The sequence below is a fragment of the Gossypium hirsutum genome, chromosome D03 (genome assembly GCF_007990345.1).
Source record: "Gossypium hirsutum isolate 1008001.06 chromosome D03, Gossypium_hirsutum_v2.1, whole genome shotgun sequence".
Classification (NCBI taxonomy): domain Eukaryota; kingdom Viridiplantae; phylum Streptophyta; class Magnoliopsida; order Malvales; family Malvaceae; genus Gossypium; species Gossypium hirsutum.
In genome coordinates, this window is record NC_053439.1 from 23,247,649 (window position 1) to 23,266,870 (window position 19,222).

A 19,222-nucleotide genomic window follows, 5' to 3' on the forward strand; every position below is an offset into this window, starting at 1 on the left:
AATTTTGCCTTTCCCCCAATCTAATATCAGATTCCACTTTTCTTCAACTATATGTATTCAAAATTAACTTATTTAATCATATAATCACTCAATTTAGTCCAAAAACACATATTTAAGCCAATTTGCACTTTAGCCCTAAACTTGTACATTTCTTACAATTTAGTCCCTATTTCACAAATACACAAAATTCATAAAATTCAACAAGACCCGTGCTTGGCTAAATTACCAGAGTGCCCCTAACAGCCTATATTTCACATTTATTGACACTTTTAACCCCACATTTTCATCTTTTCACAATTAAATACCTAATTTGCATTTTTATCAAAAATCACTTTATAAAATATGAAAATCTAACATCAAATATTCATATTTCACCATTAAACATTAAAGAACACGTAAGCTTATCAATGGCAACAATCAAAATCTTTAACAGTTTTGAAATCGAAGACACGGGCTAGCTAGTACTAGTTTCAACGATCACAAGAACAAAAAAATAATTAAAAACAGATTAAAAATACATACCAAACTGAAGGATATAATATTGCCGAAAGTTAAGCACAAAAAAATGGCTTTCTTCTTTGTGAAATTCGGTTGAAGAAAGATGATACAAAATGGTGTTTAATGTCTAACTTTAATTACCTAATTACTTAATTTACCTTTATAAACTTTAAAAATTACACAAATGCCAAGCCATTAAAATCCACTATCAACTCTAATGGGCTAATTATCATATAAGGACTTTCACTTTAAAGCCTTATAGCTATTTAATACCTTTAGCTATTAGAACTCAATTTTTACGCTTTACGCGATTTAGTCCTTTTTACCGAATTAAGCATTCAAACAGTAAAATTTCTTTACGAAACTTTCACCTAATAATTCTATCATGCTATAAACTTTAATATAATCATAAAATTAATATTTTCACTTTAGGTTTGTGGTCCCGAAACCACTGTTCCGATTTAACCCAAAAATGGGCTGTTACAACTTCCTCCCTTTAGGGATTTTCGTCCCCGAAAATATTACCAGTGAATAGGTTTGGGTACTGCTCTCTCATAGCATCCTTGGTTTCCCAAGTAGCTTCTTCGACCTCGTGTCGATACCATAAGACTTTCACTAAAGAAAATTTCATATTTCTCAGTGTTTTGACCTCACGAGCTAATATTCTGATCGGTTCTTCGTTATACGTCATATCAAGCTATATTTCAAACTCAAAAGGAGAAATCACATGTGAGGGATCGGATCGGTATCGTCGAAGCATCAATACATGAAAAATGCTGTGAATTTTCTCTAACTCATTCGGTAGAGCAAACCAATATACCACCGGACCTACTCTTTCAATGATCCCATATAGCCCGATGAATCTTAGACTCAACTTGCCCTTACGAGCGAATCTAAGTATTTTTTTCCATGGAGAGACTTTCAAAAACACCTTATCCCCGATTTGAAACTCAATATCTTTTCGTTTCAAATCTACGTACGATTTCTGACGATCTGACGCTGCTTTCAGACTATCACGAATCACTTACACTTTCTGTTCAGTCTCTTTGATCAAATCAACCCCGTGAATCTTATTCTCACTAAGTTCAGTCCAGTACAAAGTTGTTCGATATTTGCGACCATATAAAGCTTCGTACGGTGCCATTTTTATACTCGATTGATAGCTGTTATTATATGCAAATTCAATCAATGGCGGGTATTGCTCCCATGTACCTTCAAACTTAAGAATGTAACATCTCAACATATCCTTGAGTATCTGTATAACTCACTCAGATTGACCATCTATCTGAGGATGAAAAGCAGTACTAAAGTGCAACTTTGTACCCAATGCATCTTGCAATTTCTTCCAAAAACGCGATGCGAATCTCGGATCTCTATCTAAAACAATGGACATAGGTACTCCACGTAACCTCACAACCTAAGAGATATATAGCTTAGCTAACTTATCAAGTAAATAATTCGTGTGTACTAGAATGAAATGAGCCGACTTAGTCAGTCTATCTACAAGTACCCAGATCGCATCTTTCTTACTAGGTGACAGAGGTAAACCTAATACAAAACCCATCGTGATTATATCGCATTTCCACTCGAGAATCATAATCGGCTGCAGTAACCTAGACGGTACCTGATGCTCATCTTTGACTTGCTGATAGGTTAAACATTTCGAAACAAATTCTGAAATATCACATTTCATGCCATGTCACTAATAGAGCTGTTTCAAATCATTATACATTTTCGTGGTTCCTAGATGAATAGATAAACGACAACTATGTGCGTCATTCAAAATCATCTGAATCAACTCTAAATTTCTCGGAACACATAATCGACCTCTAAATCTTAAAGTCATTGGAATCAACTTGAAACTCTAAATCGGGGTTTGAATCACATTGAGCTCGTATTTTATTATCAACTTTCTGAGCTTCACAAATCTGTTGCAAAAACAACAGTCTCGCTTTCAACTCAGCTACAACAGAGCTGTTGTCAGACAGAGTCAACTGAGTATTCATTGCACGTCGAGCAAACAAAGATTTCCAGCTTAATCCATCAGCAATGACATTTTCTTTTCCCGGATGATAATCAATTACTAACTCATAATCTTTTAGCAACTCTAACCATCTTCGTTTTCACAAATTTAAATCTCTCTGAGTCATTAGATATTTCAAACTCTTGTGATCAGAATACACATGACATTTTTCACCGAACAAATAATGGCGCCAAATCTTCAATGCAAACGCAATGGCTGTTAACTCTAAATCGTGTGTCAGATAATTTTTTTCATGCAGTTTCAACTGTCTCGAGGCATAAGCTATGACTTTTCCTTCCAGCATCAAAACACAACCCAGGCCATTCAATGATGTATCACTATAGATCACAAATTCTTTATTCGATTCTGGCTGTACTAACACTAAAGCTTCAGTCAATAGGGCTTTCAACTGATTGAAACTTTTCTAGCACTTCTCAGACCATTCAAAATTTACATATTTCTGAAGCAATCTAGTCAACGGAGTTGCAATCATTGAAAAGCCTTTCACAAATCGTCTATAATAACCTGCAAGTCCCAGAAAGCTATAAACTTTGGATACATTTCTCGAAGGTTTCCATTTCATTATTGTAGAAATTTTTCTCGGATCAACTCTTATACTTGTTGCTGACACTATATGTACCAGAAAACCAACTTCTCGTAACCAGAATTCACATTTACTGAACTTTGCAAATAATTGTTTATCTCATAGGGTCTGCAACCCGATTCTCAAATGCTCGGCATGCTCAGATTCATCTTGTAAGTAAATTAATATGTCATCAATAAATACGACAACAAATCGGTCTAAGTACGGTCTGAAAATTCAGTTCATCAAGTCAATAAAGACTACAGGAGCATTCATCAGTCTGAAAGGCATAACTAAAAATTCATAATGTCCATACCTCGTTCGGAAAGCGGTCTTTGGCACATCGGATTCTTTTACTCGCAACTGATAGTAACCAGATCTCAGATATATTTTTGAGAGCACAATAGCCCCTTTCAATTGATCAAACAAATCGTCTATTTTGGGCAGAGGATATTTATTCTTGATTGTCACTTTATTGAGCTGTCTATAATCAATGCACATTCTAATAGTTTCGTCTTTCTTTTTCACAAATAATACCGGAGCACCCCAAGGAGAGAAACTCGGTCGTGCAAATCCTCTATCAGTCAACGCTTGCAATTGAAATTTCAATTCTTTTAACTCAGTTGGAGCCATTCTGTATGGAACTATTGATATCGGAGTAGTTCCCAGCACTAGTTCAATACCAAATTCAACTTCTCAAATCGGTGGTAATCTCGGTAGCTCTTTAGGAAATACATCTGGATACTCACAAACAACTGGCATAGATTCAACCTTCTTTTCAGTCACTTTTGTATCAAAAACATAAGCAAAATAAGCTTCATAGCCTTTTCTCACATAATTCCGAGCTTTCATCGACAAAATCACAGCCGGCAATCCATTCAGATCATCAGACTCAATCTGGATAATCTCATTATTCTGACATCTCAAATCGATCGTCTTTCGTTTGCAGTTCACAATCGCATCATGCAATGTTAGCCAAACCATACCCAAAATTATATCAAATTCATTAAATGGTAACAATATCAGATCGGCCAAAAAGCAAAAATCCTGTATCATCAATGGACAGTTCTTGCACACTTTATCTGCCAATACACACTTGCCTAAGGGGTTCAATACTCTAATAAAAAATTCAGTAGACTCTACAGGCAAAGTCTTACTATATACTAAATTCATACATATATAAGAATGAGTTGATCCTGGATTTATCAATGCAATTACAGTAGTATCATAGAGAGTGAAAGTACCGGTAATAACATCTAGAGATGAAGCTTCTTCGCGAGTGCGAATAGCATAAGCTCTGGAAGGTGCGCGAGCTTCAGATTTAACAGCAGTGTCTTTAGTTCCTTTCTGGCTACTACTCACATTACTCGTGTTTTTGGGTGGTCTACCTCCAGCTGTCGTGTTAGTCGGTCTTATATTCTGCACAGTGTCTTTTTCAACCAACTCAGGACAATCACGAATGAAATGATCTAACGATCCACATTTAAAACAGGCCCGATCACTCAATCTACAATCACCGGGATGACGTTTACCATAACGTCTGCACTCGGATCAGTTAGGTCTGATGTTACCAACACTAGCTATTGAGGTCGCTTTCGAACTCACAAGTGGTCTGTCTCGATCTCGTCTAGAATAACCCACAACAGCCTTTAAACGACTAAAATCATCTCAAAACTTCTTTGATGTCGACTAAAATGAATTACTCGATGATCTTTTTCGTACATCTCTAGCTTCAAAGTCACCTTTTCTTTTCTCTTTCCTGAGTTCTTAAGCTTTGCATGCTTGCTCGACAAGTACTGCAAACTCTTTGATTTCCAGAATCCCGACTAATAACTTGATGTCTGCATTTAAACCATCCTCGAACCTTTTACACATAATTGCTTCGGTAGATACACATTCCCGAGCATATCTACTGAGTCTCACAAATTCCCTCTCATATTCTGTCACTGTCATGCGACCCTGTTTCAACTCAAGGAATTCTTTACGTTTCTAATCTATAAATCTATGACTGATATATTTCTTTCAAAATTCAGTCTGAAAGAACTGCCAAGTAACACATTCCTTAGGAACCACAGATACTAAGGTATTCCACCAATGGTACGCGATATCTCTAAGCAAGGAAACACCACACTTGATGCATTCACCGAGAGAGCAAGATAATTCATCAAACACTCGGATAGTATTATCTAACCAAAACTCAGCTCTCACAGCATCATCATCAATAGTAGCTCTAAACTCTTTGTCCCCATATTTACAAATCTTATTGACAGGTGGCTTACTCGAGCGTATCGGATCAATAACTTGGGGAGTTACAGGAACTTGCGGGGTGGAGGCTGTTGCACAGCCGAATTCGTTCAAACAAACTCTGTAAACCACTCATTCATTATTTGGAAAAAAACTTGTTTTGCCTCTCCTTCATGGCTATTAGAAACAACGCTAGAATCAGATTGCACTGCCCCTTGAGTGGGAGCAAGTGCATTACTTTCAACATCGTCAGCTACAGCTCGATTGGGATCCATTTACTATACGAAAAAATATTTTAAATTGTCAGGAATCATCACACTATCGCAATTCATATATAATGCATGTATAGCTAGACTCTCACACGCTATGTTAGTCCTAGATCAACTAAATCGTGGCTCTGGTACCAATAAAATGTAACACCCCTAACCCATGTCCGTCACCGGAACAAGGTTATGTAACATTACTAGACCTATCAGACAATTTACAATTAATATACAAATAATTATCAAATATAATATAAAATAATCTTAAAGTCCCTTAGATAAACCCTTGAGGTCTATAATACGAGTTAGGAGTGATTCGGGACAAGTTCAGAAACTCGGGGAATTTTTTTTATGCGAACTCAATATAACCCCTTTATAAATATCTAACCTTCCCTACAATTTCAACCGTAACCAATTTACAATCAATATGGAAACCAACACATTTTCACATTCAAACATATTTAAACAATGCCTAAAACATTTACTTATCAAATTGATCAACAACATTCATAATACTATATAAAAGTTAACTAATAAACTTCGTTCATTTCATTTCAATTTTAGTACCAAATTAACTCAAAAGTTTATCAATTTAACTTACTATAACCATCAATTCATCTTAAGTTCAAACATGCATTTTCTCAACATTTAAACAACCAACTCATATGGCCAAATACACACCAGCCTTTAAAAGCCAAATCTCTTGGCTAATATCATAACTCAAAACATACGAAGATGACACTAGCCTATACATTCCATATACCATATATACAATTCAAAAGTACCAACTTAGATGTCTAATAGCGCGATGATATTCTCGGTGACTTTTGGATCTGAGCTAGCCTTGATTATCTATAAAACATAAGAAAATAACACGAAGTAAGCTTTATAGCTTAGTAAGCTCGTAAGTGAATAATTCAATACATCAAATACATACAATTCAACTAATTGATAGATGTTAGCCAAAAATGGGTTGTTATAGTTATTATTCAATTGATAGATCAACTCAATTGTGTTAGTCAGAACAGATTATTCATTTGAAAAGTTCGGTAAGTTGTTTACATTCGAGTTTATTTCTCGATTCGAGAATAAATTTTTATGGTTCACGGGTAAATAGACGGATAGTCAGAATGAGGGATTCATATTCTAGAAGACATGATACAGAAATATATCTATCAGATCCGTTATAATCGGGAAATGTTATTATGGGTTAAAGTCAACTTGATAGTTGAAGTTGTCACGCTTGAGTTAAATGATATTGCTTGACGCTTTCCATGAAAGGGAAATAAATATTTGTTGAAAGTTACAGATGCAAGCATGTCAGAAGCATCAGTCAGATTTTGATCATATAAATTTATTGATTATTTTTCATCAGACGGTCACCGGGAATTTCTCAATAGTTATACTACTAATGATAAAGTTATGACAGGAGAACATCATAGTTGTTCAATTAAGTTCTAATATGACTTCTGATACAAGTTCTGAATCAAAACGAGTTATTATTGAATATTTTATGCACTATCATTGAAAAGGTAGAAGAAATACTTGATTTGATAGCTGTAACATGAGAGAAATTTTAAGGTGAAATTTTCGTAAGGGGGGAGAATTATAACAGCCTGTTTTTTAGTGGTGTTGGAAACAGTGGTTTTGTAATGGCCCAAATTTAAGGTTATCAAAATAGTGGTTTCATAACCACAAACCCAATTTAAAGAGAAATTATTATTATTTTTTTTATGATTTATCGAGTGATTAGATGTAAGTATTAGAGTATTGATAAGAAATTTTATTGATTGCATGCCTAAATTGCCTATTACGACTTAATTGCAAAAGTGGGTAAAAATGAGTTTTAGATGATAAAGGATTTATTTGAAGTGCATAATCAAAGTAGAGGTCCTTAAATAGTAATTAGACCATAAAATTTCCATGGACAAAAATAGGCATGCATAGATAAAAATAACTAAAGTTTTAATGAAGGGTATTTTAGTCATTGAATAATAAAAAGAATAAAAAGGGAAAAAGATGGCAAAAATATCATCTTGTCCAAGAAGCTTGCTGAAAAAATTTGAAGGACACCATAACTAGGGTTTTCACACTTTCTCAAGCTCATAGTAAGTGATTCCAAGCCCCGTTTTTAATGTTCTTTACGTTTTTGAGATCCCGGTAGCTTAATTTAGCTTATTCTAGCAATAATTTAACCTAGGGTTTATATTTGGAAAAATACCCATAGGTGAAAAGTGTTTATTTTGATGTTTTAAGGTATAAAATGAAGCTATAAATTATGTTAAACAACTTTTGCTAGTCGATTTTAAGCAAAAACGAGTAAAACTCCACAATCGGTAAAATACTTAATGTTCATAAGTAGATGTTAGAGTGAGAATTTGATGTTGTCATAAAGAGAAAAATGTTCATCATGTTGTAAAACATAATAATAAGAGATGAAACTTAATTTTAGAGCTTTGGGGAAAAAGTGTAACTATGTAAAAGTTTAGGGATAAAATTGTAATTTTTCCAAAGTTAGATTCGAGGGTTGTTTTAATGAATGTGAGTATTAAATAAGTTAAATTTGCTATTATAGATCAAGAAGAATGGAATTCGAGGTTAGATCGAGGAAAGAATAAGATTGAAGACTAAGTGATAGATTTGGCTATATTTGGTAGAGAGGTAAGTTTACGGTAAATAAATGTAATATTTTAATAATTATTATTAATGTTGTTATTTTCTAGAAATTATATATTTATTTCATGAATTTATCTAATGTTGACTCAAGTACGAGATGACAGAAAATTAGTGATACAAGCCCCGTTGAAACATTAGGAATGTACTGGATACAAATGTCATGACATTTGGGTAAAGAGATCCCATGTAAGACCACGTCTGGGACATGGCATTGGCATCCTTGAGATCATGAAAGGTCTCATGTAATACCATGTCTGGGACATGGCATTGGCACCGAGACGAGAGGTCCCAAGTAAGACCATGTCTGGGACATGGCGTTGGCACCGAGATGAGAGGTCCCCCGTAAGACCATATCTGGGATATGGCATTCGCAGTACATGAAACATCCCATGTAAGACCATGTCTGGGACATGGCTTTGGCATGTTATTATCAGAAAGAGACCCAATTATCCTTATTGTTCCAATGTGGCTCAACGGGCTAGTAAATAACTTATGTCCATGAAAGTTCAGTTAAAAGCATAAATGGCAAGTTCAAGTGAGTTATCAGAGTTAAGAGTATATTACGTTACCTATTGAGAATCAACATTTCAACAAGAGAAAAGTAAGTCATAATTATGAGTTATCTAAGTATACAAGTAAGTGAATGAGTAAGAGATTAAGTAAAGAGGAAATTAAAGATTATGTTATTTGGTATTATTATTTGTGTTCAATGTTGCTATTTATTTACTTGTAAACTTACTAAGCATTATGCTTACTTTGTTTATTTTCTTTTTATATAGCATTATTAATCAAAGTCGAGGATCTTAAAGACGTTGGAGATCATCCAAACTATCAACCATAACAACTCGGTATTTTATGATGAACTATGTTTGAACTATGGCATGTATAGGGACTTACTTATTTTGAATGTTGTATTATGATTTTGCTAAAGAATGGTGTGTAAATATCTAATGATGAATGGCTGTCAAAATGGCTAAGTATGAAGGTGTTTGTTGTTATACATGTCTATGTGATAAATTATGGATAGAAATCATGAAAGAGTAATAAATTGCAAAGAAATAGATTTCAAATAGCAGTAGTGACGTAATTTTGAAAAATCACTTAGGATAGTATAAAAGGAATTAGGGGGTGTATGATATATAGAATGAAACCTTGTTTAGTCTATTTTCATGGAAAAATAACGGTTTAGCAAAAGGAGTTTTATATTTTGAGATATGTGAATTTTGGTGAGACAGGGTCAGAACTATTTTTGGAGTCCCCTATTCTGAGTTTATAAAATCACTAAACATTGTAAAAAAATATTTATGAGTTTTAATTTATATTTCTAGATTCCTTATTGAGTCTATTTTTTTATAGAAACAAGTGAGAACACCATATGAAAATCTTACAATGAGAAAACTTATTTTTAGTGGCAAGATGTCAGGACAGTTGAGTGGTGAAACAAGGGAGACTTTAACTAATAAACTGTACTAATTGGCTGAGCCAAAAATTCTGAAACAATTATGGTAAGAAGATATATGAGTCTAGTTTTAGGGAAAATTTATGAATTTAAATTTCGAGTTCCGTAGCTCGAGTTATAAATAATTTAGTGACTGCTGCACGAGTGGACAGCTTTATCATAAATAGTGAGATAAATTTTAAAAGCAATTTTTTATGCCCCGAACTAATAAGTTAAGTAAAGTAATGCCTCGAGCTCGACTCCGGCAACGATCTCGGTAAGGGGTGTTACAGGTTTTGGGGCCACTAAATTCAACGAGTAAGTTCGTAAGTGTTATTATTTAATATTTACGAGTCGATTATGGTTTTTAAAAGACTTTTGATATGGTAATTTAGGCTATTCGAATAATTAATTAAGTTTAAGTGGTAAGACCCTAAGGTCAAGTGGTTTTAGAAAATGAGGTTTCGATACCTCATTTCTATAAACCAAACCGTAAATATTTTTATAAATATTTACAGAGTGTCATTAAGGTGGTATTAAAGTTTCGTTGAGAAATTTTAACGTTTTGATAGTTAATTAATTAAAAAGGACTAAATCGTAAAAGATATAAAATTTGATCATTATTTGATTTGAGTAATTAAATGGTTTATTGTACAAATGAAAAGAAACTTAAATGGTAATTAGACCATTTAGGAATTTATTGGACGATTTTGGGTAACTAAAAACATGAAATTTGGATATTTTTAAATAGACAAAATGGTAATTTTATAATTTAATTAAATTAAAAGAAAACAAAAGGCTAATTTAGTATCATCTTTTTGTTTTCATCTTCAACAACCAAATTTCTATGGAAAACCTTAAGCTAGGTTCAGCCATGGTGATTTCCTTATGCATGGTAAGCAATTCTTGCCCATTTTTAATAATTTTTATGTTTTTGAGATCGTTGCACCTAGGTCTAGCTAACTCGTACCTTTGATTTTGAAACTATTAAAGATTTTGAATATTGTCATGACGAATTTAGTGATTTTTTATGTTAAATGATGAATTTGAAATATTATTTATTATTTAAAAGTATTTTGTTAAATGATTTTTGATGAATTTATCGATTAGGGACTAAATTACTAAAATAATAAAAGCACAAGGATTTGATGTGAAATTGTTGCAAAAATGGGCTATAATGGTGGCTATGAATATTTTTCTAGTGTAAATTTTCAATAAAAATGCTTAATTTTCATGGTTTAGGCTCAAGGACTAAATTGAATAAAAGTAAAATTTTAGGAAAATTTTGCAAAAATGTCAAAAATGACTAAATTGCATAAAATACATTGTTTTACTGTCTAAATTAATATATTGAATAAAATTATTAATTTAGATCAAGTTCAAGTGGAAAGTCAAGGAGAATAGAAAATTACAAAATGTCCCTGTACTTTGACATTTCTGCAATTTAGCCAAGTAAGTTCGTATGAACTATTATCATCTAATGGTTGATTTAATTGAATTTTTAATGTATAGTTCTATTGAAAATGAAACGATGAAAATCTAATGATGATACGACGACTACCGAGCCCCGTTTGAACCTTAGGAATATATGAGATACAAATGACATGTCATTAGGGTTACCATGTTTCGGGTGTCGGTCCTGAATGTCCTACCGATGGTTGAGTTCTGGCATGTGTTGTGGATACTTGACAGCTTGTGTGAGTAGCACCGTGTAACTACGTTGCAACCGACAACTTGTGTGAGTAAACCCAGGTTACTATGTTTAGGGTGTTGGTCTTAAGTGTCCTAGCGATGGCTGAGGTCCAACATTAGTTGCAAATACTCGATAGCTTGTGTGAGCAGCATCGTGTGGCTTACATTCTGACCAAAAGCTTGTGTGAGCTGGCCCATTTTACAACTCGTGTACGACTATATGTTTAGCACACTTTGTGTAAGCTTTCCCGCGTATCTGGTATTATTCTAAGTGGTTTAACGAGCATAAAAAGGAAAGGAACAGTAATTATTAAAATGAATTATGTCATGAATTTATGAAAAGGAATGAAAAGGTAATGTTCAATTAAAGTATGTTTACGCTCATGAAATTGAAGATTTCAAATGATGTTGTTCATGTATATGACTTACCTTATGTTATTTCAATTGATTTATGAGTTGATGTTTTAAAATAAGTTGTGGATGATGCTTAGGCTTATGCAAGCTTATGATTGGATTATATCTTCATTAGTTTTAATGAAATACATTGAAACAATAAGCGCTCAATTGGTAATATGTTTATGTACATGAAAAGGTGGTATAAATTAAAAGTATGTAATTTCTTATGAAATGGTTTATCATGTAGTTGATTTCAAAATAGCTATGTTAAATGTACTAGCTCGTAAACATGGTTGATGTTATGCTTATGTATTGTATTATGCGAAGGAAATAGGTATGAAAAGGTAATGAAATTGGTAAGTTCATAGTTGAAATGAAATATGATGAAACAAAAGGGAATTATGAGTTAAAAGATGTACTTGTATGTGTGAATTTTACGTATGTTATGGATTAATATACCTAGTTCATGAACAAATATGCTAATTAATGAATTGATGTTGTTATTTAAGCTAAAGTAAGTAAATGGAAGGGTTCAAAGTCTTATGAAATCCTAGTATCCTAGGAATGATTATCGGAAGCTCGATCGGGTTGGAAGCTAGTTGAAGATCCATCACACTATCCATCGATTTTATCGATAGATTTTGATACTTTGGTCGTGGTTATAATGGCATGTATAGGTGGATTATGTCTAATGTTTAGTTGATGATATTGGCATGTAATATTGCTATGAATTTGTGAAACTTATGTTATTTTGCTGCCTTGATGGTTGGTGTGCTTTTGCCACTTTGATGCTTAATGGTTGGTGTTTATATGATCAAATTGATGCATGGTTTTTATGGCCAAAGTAGTAAGTGTTGGCATGTTTGCAAAATGATCATTTAGTACATTATTTGATATGGAATTTAGTCAAGTATAATTTGTTGAATTATTACCCATTTGGTATGTTTGAATGTAAATTTGGCTTGTGGTCAATTATGGTATAACTTGATATGAAATTAAGCTAAATATATATATGGATGAGTTCTGGTCATATATATACTTAAGTTAGGTATATGTGCATTTGAGATGCATGAAAATAATGATTCAAATGATAAGTTATATAGACATGGTGTAAGCCAAGAATGGTATGCTTAAACATGCACATGTTTAGGTACATTTGGAATGACCATGTTCTGTATGTTTATATAAGTCTAACTGGAGTTATGCTTTTAGGTAAATATGAACTAATTGTAATACTATAAATGTGGTCAATCTATGATGAGTTTTGAAATGGAAAATGAATTAAGTGTTGGTGAATGGAATGTGTTAAGTACATATATATGTTTAGATAAATTGTATGTTTGCATTTGAGGTGCCTATATGGCATATTGGTTGTAGGAATAAATGACCTAATAAATTGGTTTTAATATGCATGCTTTGGTATGTTTGAAAGCTTGTTTATATATGTAAATGTCTTGTAGGTGTGAGCTTGAAATAGGTGAAAGGAATGGCTTGAAATTGGCCTATTTCTTGTCCACACGGGCGTGTGTCTCAGCCATGTGTGACATACGGCCATGCGACACGGCCTTGTGTCCCTTGTAGGTTTTTAAATGTTGTATTTTGAAAGTTATAACGACCTAGCACACGAGCGTGTGGCTTGGCTGTGTGACCCAAGTCAGAGAGTTACACGGGGCTAAGACATGGCTGTGTGTCCCTACTTCGAATGTCCACACGGCGTAAGACACGGGCGTATGTCTCAGCTGTGTGAGTCATACGGCCATGTAACCCTTGCAGTGTGAATTTTTCCATCTTTTTCCATGAAGTTTTAAATGTTCCCGATTTAGTCCCGAATCGTTTCTAAAGTGTCTCTAAGGCCTCGAGGGCTCAAATAAGGGACGATATGCATGTGTTTGATTAGATTTTGGAATTATTATAAAATGTTAGACATGAATGATTTGAGTTATGTTTTTGCGGTGATGCTCTGTAAACCTATTCCGGCGACGGGTACGGGTTAAGGATGTTACACAGCAAGGCTTCCATTGTAACCGAATCGTTTCTAAATTGTCTCTAAGGCCTCGAGGGCTCAAATAAGGGATGATATGCATGTGTTTGATTAGATTTTGGAATTATTATGAAATGTTGGACATGAATGATTTGAGTTACGTTTTTGCGGTGATGCTCTGTAACCCTATTTCGACGACGGGTACGGGTTAGGGGTGTTACACAACAAGGTTTCCATCAACTCAATAAGAAGCCTTGTTCCATTATCAACCTTCCATCAACTCAACCAAAGACTTACTTTATCATCTCAATCTTCTATCTACCCAATCAGAAGCCTTCAGTGCCTTGTTCCATCATGCCAGGTTTCCATCATCTCAATTGTGCATGCATGCATGACAATACTGTTTTGCTTCAGCCTTATGTGAACCCTAATTCAGTTGCCCTCACATGAAAACCTTTCATTGGTTATCTTACACACGAACCCTAACATGATCGACCTTACCTTAACAAGAATACTAAAGTCGACACCTCTAGGGACCAACTTCCACAATGGTAATTTAGAAATTGGCTCCTAGAGGTGTCAATTTTGAAGCCGGTCCCTTAGGATGTTGACTTCAACTATATCACTAAATAATTTCTAGACCCAACTAGTTTGCTAATTAAATTTTCAACCTAATATGTATGGTTAAGAAAGCCTTATTTTGATAATAAAATTATTAGAATGTAAAAATACTGAAAAATATTTTCTTATTAAATTGTTTTTGTTACAGATTTTTTTATAAAAAATTTAGTTTATATTAATTTCGTTTCAAGTACAGAAATTTTGTTAAATACACTAATCTCAATTCTTTTTAAATTTTATTACTATATACCGTTCTTTTAAAAAAAATTGACAAATTTGATTAATATACTATTTATATTAAATACGATAGTCAATAATTTTATCTGTTCTATTTAATTTATTAATTAAAATATTATAATAATTTTAAATATATAATATATTTATTTAATATAAAATCATAAAATGAAGGGACGAAATTGACTAAAATTAAAAAAAATCATAAAATAAGAATTACTCCGAAACCTCACATTATTTAAAGAACTAGAATTGAAATTTCCCTTTACATTTCAGAATTTCGACATTATTATAAACGTAAGTTACTGGCTCGATTTTTGACACTATTATAAACGTTCCCTTTATAACTTGAACCCCTAATTGGTTTATAGGTTGTAAGTAATCTCAGTTGGTTCATTGGATGATGTTAGTGTGCTTAGAGTGGAAATTTCAACTTTTATAATTATCTATTTCTTTACTTTTCATACTTAGGGTTCTAAAAAATAATAGTTAAAATATGTCATAAATTCATGTATTCTTCGTAAATTTAAAATTTAATTTTTTTTTTAAATTTAGTCAACTTATTTTTCAAATTTCAAATTTTAGATCCAATTATTATTACTGTTAAATTTTTTTGTTAAATATATTGGTGTAACATTTTGAATAAAAAACTCACTTTGTAGTAATATAACTAAAAAAAATGATGTAATGAACTTGAATTTAACAAAAATAATTTTATTAGTATTAACAATTAGACTTAAATTTTGAAATCAAAAAAATAAAAAGACTAAATTCCTAAATAGAAGTGCAGAGACTGAATTCCAAAATTATGAAAAATACATAGACTGGCATATTTTAAGCAAAAAGAAAAGCATCTGACTCAGCTCTCACCCTCACCAGCCATACATAGCAGCTGCTATTGCCATCATGTTTGTTAGTCTTTGCTTCTCATAAATCGATGAATAAATAAATGTGAAGTCGACCAATAAGGAATTAATTAGCAACAATTTTGAATCTTGAATAACAACGGGATCATAGTCTTTTACAAAAATTCCTAATGATATATCATCTCTCCGACAAAGCTAAAATTAAGAGAACAACAATCTTATCTTAGCTCTGCTCCTCATTATCTAAGACATCCTTGGCAGCAGCTGCCGCCATCAACTCACCGAACTTCTCTGATTTCCCCAGCAGTATTTCAATCTACAAAATAAATTCAACTCCATGCTTTCAGCCACTGGACATTAAAGTAGGTTTAACCATTTCATGCAAATATAAGAGAGCTCTATGATTATCAATGAACCCAACTTCAATACGTGACTATTACTATAAACGTAACTCACCAAGCCCTTCATAATAATACATTGACAAACCTGGCTCACACCCTCTATGCTAATGATTAAATTAAGCGGATTAAAATATGAAAGCACCTTTTCATACAAGTATAGATGTCCACAACTCAATATGCGTTCATATTAACAGAATCTATTGCAACCACTAGGCCTAAAACTTTCAGCCTGATCAACTAAATCTCATGAGTTTCATTATGGATTACAAGTGAATTTTGCAATCTTAATCCCCAAGGAGGGCTTTACAAACACATGCCAACTCCAACATAGAACACTACACAAAACAAATAACTTGTTTCATCCCATTTTTCTATCCCACCAATTAACACAACATATTATGCCTTCTCACTTTGACAACTCTAATAAAACTCCTGTTTCCAGATGTATTGAGGTTAGTCTAATGTGCGCCACATGATGAATGTCTGTTACTTAAACTAGGGTGTGAGTGTCTGATACAGGTATAGTTATATTGTTTTCTAAATTTTTCTATGTATTTGGAGAATCTTGAAAGATCATATCCGCATATCCGCATATCCGGCAAGAAGAATGAAGAGTCCAAGCAACATAAATGAATGTAACTTAATATGGATTTTATTAGCAGCTTACTTTTGCTTTTTGAACTGGTCGTCCCCCTGATTCTTCTCTCATGTCAACCGTAGAAGTCATGATTTCTGGGAGATATCATGATAGTAAAAGTTAGAATTCTCAACATGAAATTAAAGATAAAAGGAATATTTTTAAGGGTACGAATCTCACTTTTCTCAACAGCTAGTCCATTGTTCTTCAATATCTCAGCAATGGTAACAACTGTAGCAATAGCTGAGGACAGCATTTAAAAGCAAGTGGTAAGGAAAGTCAAGGAAAAACAAATTAGTTAAGCACTATAATTTTTTCTAACATTCTAAGACAGGAGCGATCTGCATTGCGATACATCCATAAATTAAATGCCACAAAAGATGAACACACAGCATGTCTGCATGACAAGGTCAAGGAAAACCTTCACTTTGTTCTTTTGGTTAACAGTGCAATCATAAAGATAACGAGAATAATGCAGGATGTGAGCACCCCAGGGGCCGCACCAAGGACCCAAAACAGTAAATTTATAGGTTTACTCCCTTTGGAATTGCAAAGTTACTAATTAGTAAAATGGTAAAATTGCATTTTGGCCTCCGCCAATTTATAATTCAATTATGGTCCCTAAAAACCCCTGGAATATCCGTAATTTGTTAGCCATACACAGTCGAAGCTATCAATGAAAATGACAAATCCCATCCCTGAAAAGCTAATGTAATTAAAAATATTGAGAGCATTGAAAGCAAATTGCGAGTTTAATAGCCACAGAAAAATCAGCAGAATTTGGAAATACGTAACAGATGGGCATCCAAATGAAAGGGAAAGAAATTGCAAAGAAAGAATACCCATTCCAAGTGCAGAGAGTTCCACCCCATTGTATTGCTGCATGTACCTCTGCCCCAAAACAATAAAATTAAAAGCTATTATTTCTTAATGACTAAAATAAAAACCACTTGAGACTGAGCTACCCACTACTCACTGCTGGAGAGCAAGAGAAAAACACCCAGAAACGACAAACAAAGTAAAGGAGAATGGAGCGAACCTTGGCGAGATTAACGTAGAAGAAGAGGGGCTTTTTGGTATTGGAGACTTGGATACGGTTCTTCTTGTTGTTGGAGGGCGATGAATCCGCGATGTTCAAGCTGTTCACTCCTTCTGTTATCACCTCCATTCTTCTTCTTCTTCTCTGCTGAGTTCAGCTCACCTCTCGCCAACAAGGCAGAAGAGAGGGACCTGGGGTGGACCTTTATCTTCAACCCTCGAAAACCCTTTAATTTTACCCTCTTGCCTGTCCCCCGCTCTATATTGGGGGGTTTTTCCTCCTTTCGCTATTCTATCATTTTGCATCGCAAACGCCATCGTTTTATTTGCTTTAGGCTGGGATTTTATTGCCTCCACTTATTTAAGAACCAGAATAAGCAAAAATTAAAGTTGTCATAATCGAATGGGACTACTTGGTTGAATTTGATAACTCTAACGGTAAAATCGTATCTTTGAGTGCTCAGGTTAGAGTTATACCATATTTAATTGTGATCTCATTATGTGTATTTTATAAATGAATTTAAATCGGTTTTTCGTTTTTTGTATTTTTATAATGATTTGATTTTTTATTATAATTAATGTATTTTATCTCTTAAAAAAATCGTCACTATAACCTACACAAAAAATAAGTATTTTGAAATTCAACATCATTGATTTTTCCTTTTTACTCTTCTTCGCAGCTCGTGTAGTGCACCAACCAAAATTGAAAATTATTTATCTTGAATGTTATAAAAATTGAATTAGAGGTGAAATGGATTAGATCTCAAATTTTCGATAATTTATCTTCAACGGTTCAACAATTAAATTATTAAAAATATCTTCACCTAATCACACAATTCACAATGATAAAATATAGTTGTACTCCAATTACTATCAATAGCCATAAATGTTTTTGGAAATCTTGATTCACCACTTTTGACATTTTATTTTGACTAGTAGGATTTGTGTCTATAGTGCAGTGACTTTGTCATATTAATATTTTTCGAATGGATTGAATGAATAAAATTATCAAATGTTTGATTGATTAAATATTAATATGATTATCCTTAATGGCTTTTGCATGAAAAAAAATGTATAAGTAAATATATGCTTCTTGATTACCTAAAGTTTAACTAATAATAAGTTACACTATATTGATGGATTATAATGAGAGAAGAAAACTTATATTAGTAGGTAATTTAAATTGTCCATAGCCTATAGAACTAGATTGAGCAAATGATTCAAATAAATAACGGGCTATTATGTCGTATATTATAACACTCTTCACCCATCCCGATGTAAGGTACAAATGAGAGATTTTGTAACATCTTATATCTAACCCGATCGCCGGGCCCGGGTATCAAGTGTCTCAATTGACCCGATTTACTTGCATATTTAAACAATACAAAATTATACATCTATTGCTACTATTCAACCTTATTTCCATGGGTGACAATAAATTTTCAAAATTTATACTCTTATTATATTCTTTAACATACTAGTACTGAGTCCTTACTATCATTCTACCATATTAAGCATGAATAATTATTTACAATTTGTAACCTGAGACTTTACTAAAGATACACTTAATTAATCCCCAAGGCGTAGCCTCTAAGGGTGTCCTTCTATATGCATGAAACAACTATGACACT

General features: G+C 33.2%; 1 protein-coding gene across 1 annotated transcript; it reads right to left on the reverse strand.

The window, feature by feature from the left end:
* Positions 1-15,625: 15,625 nt before the first annotated feature.
* Positions 15,626-17,941, reverse strand: LOC107950684 (uncharacterized protein At2g34160). The gene is made up of 5 exons (XM_016885579.2): positions 17,593-17,941; positions 17,396-17,444; positions 16,734-16,796; positions 16,584-16,648; positions 15,626-15,831 (listed from the first exon to the last, which is right to left on the reverse strand). Exons 1-5 carry the CDS (start codon positions 17,719-17,721, stop codon positions 15,739-15,741), a joined length of 399 nt encoding a protein of 132 aa, XP_016741068.1. The 5' UTR covers positions 17,722-17,941; the 3' UTR covers positions 15,626-15,738.
* Positions 17,942-19,222: the final 1,281 nt, after the last annotated feature.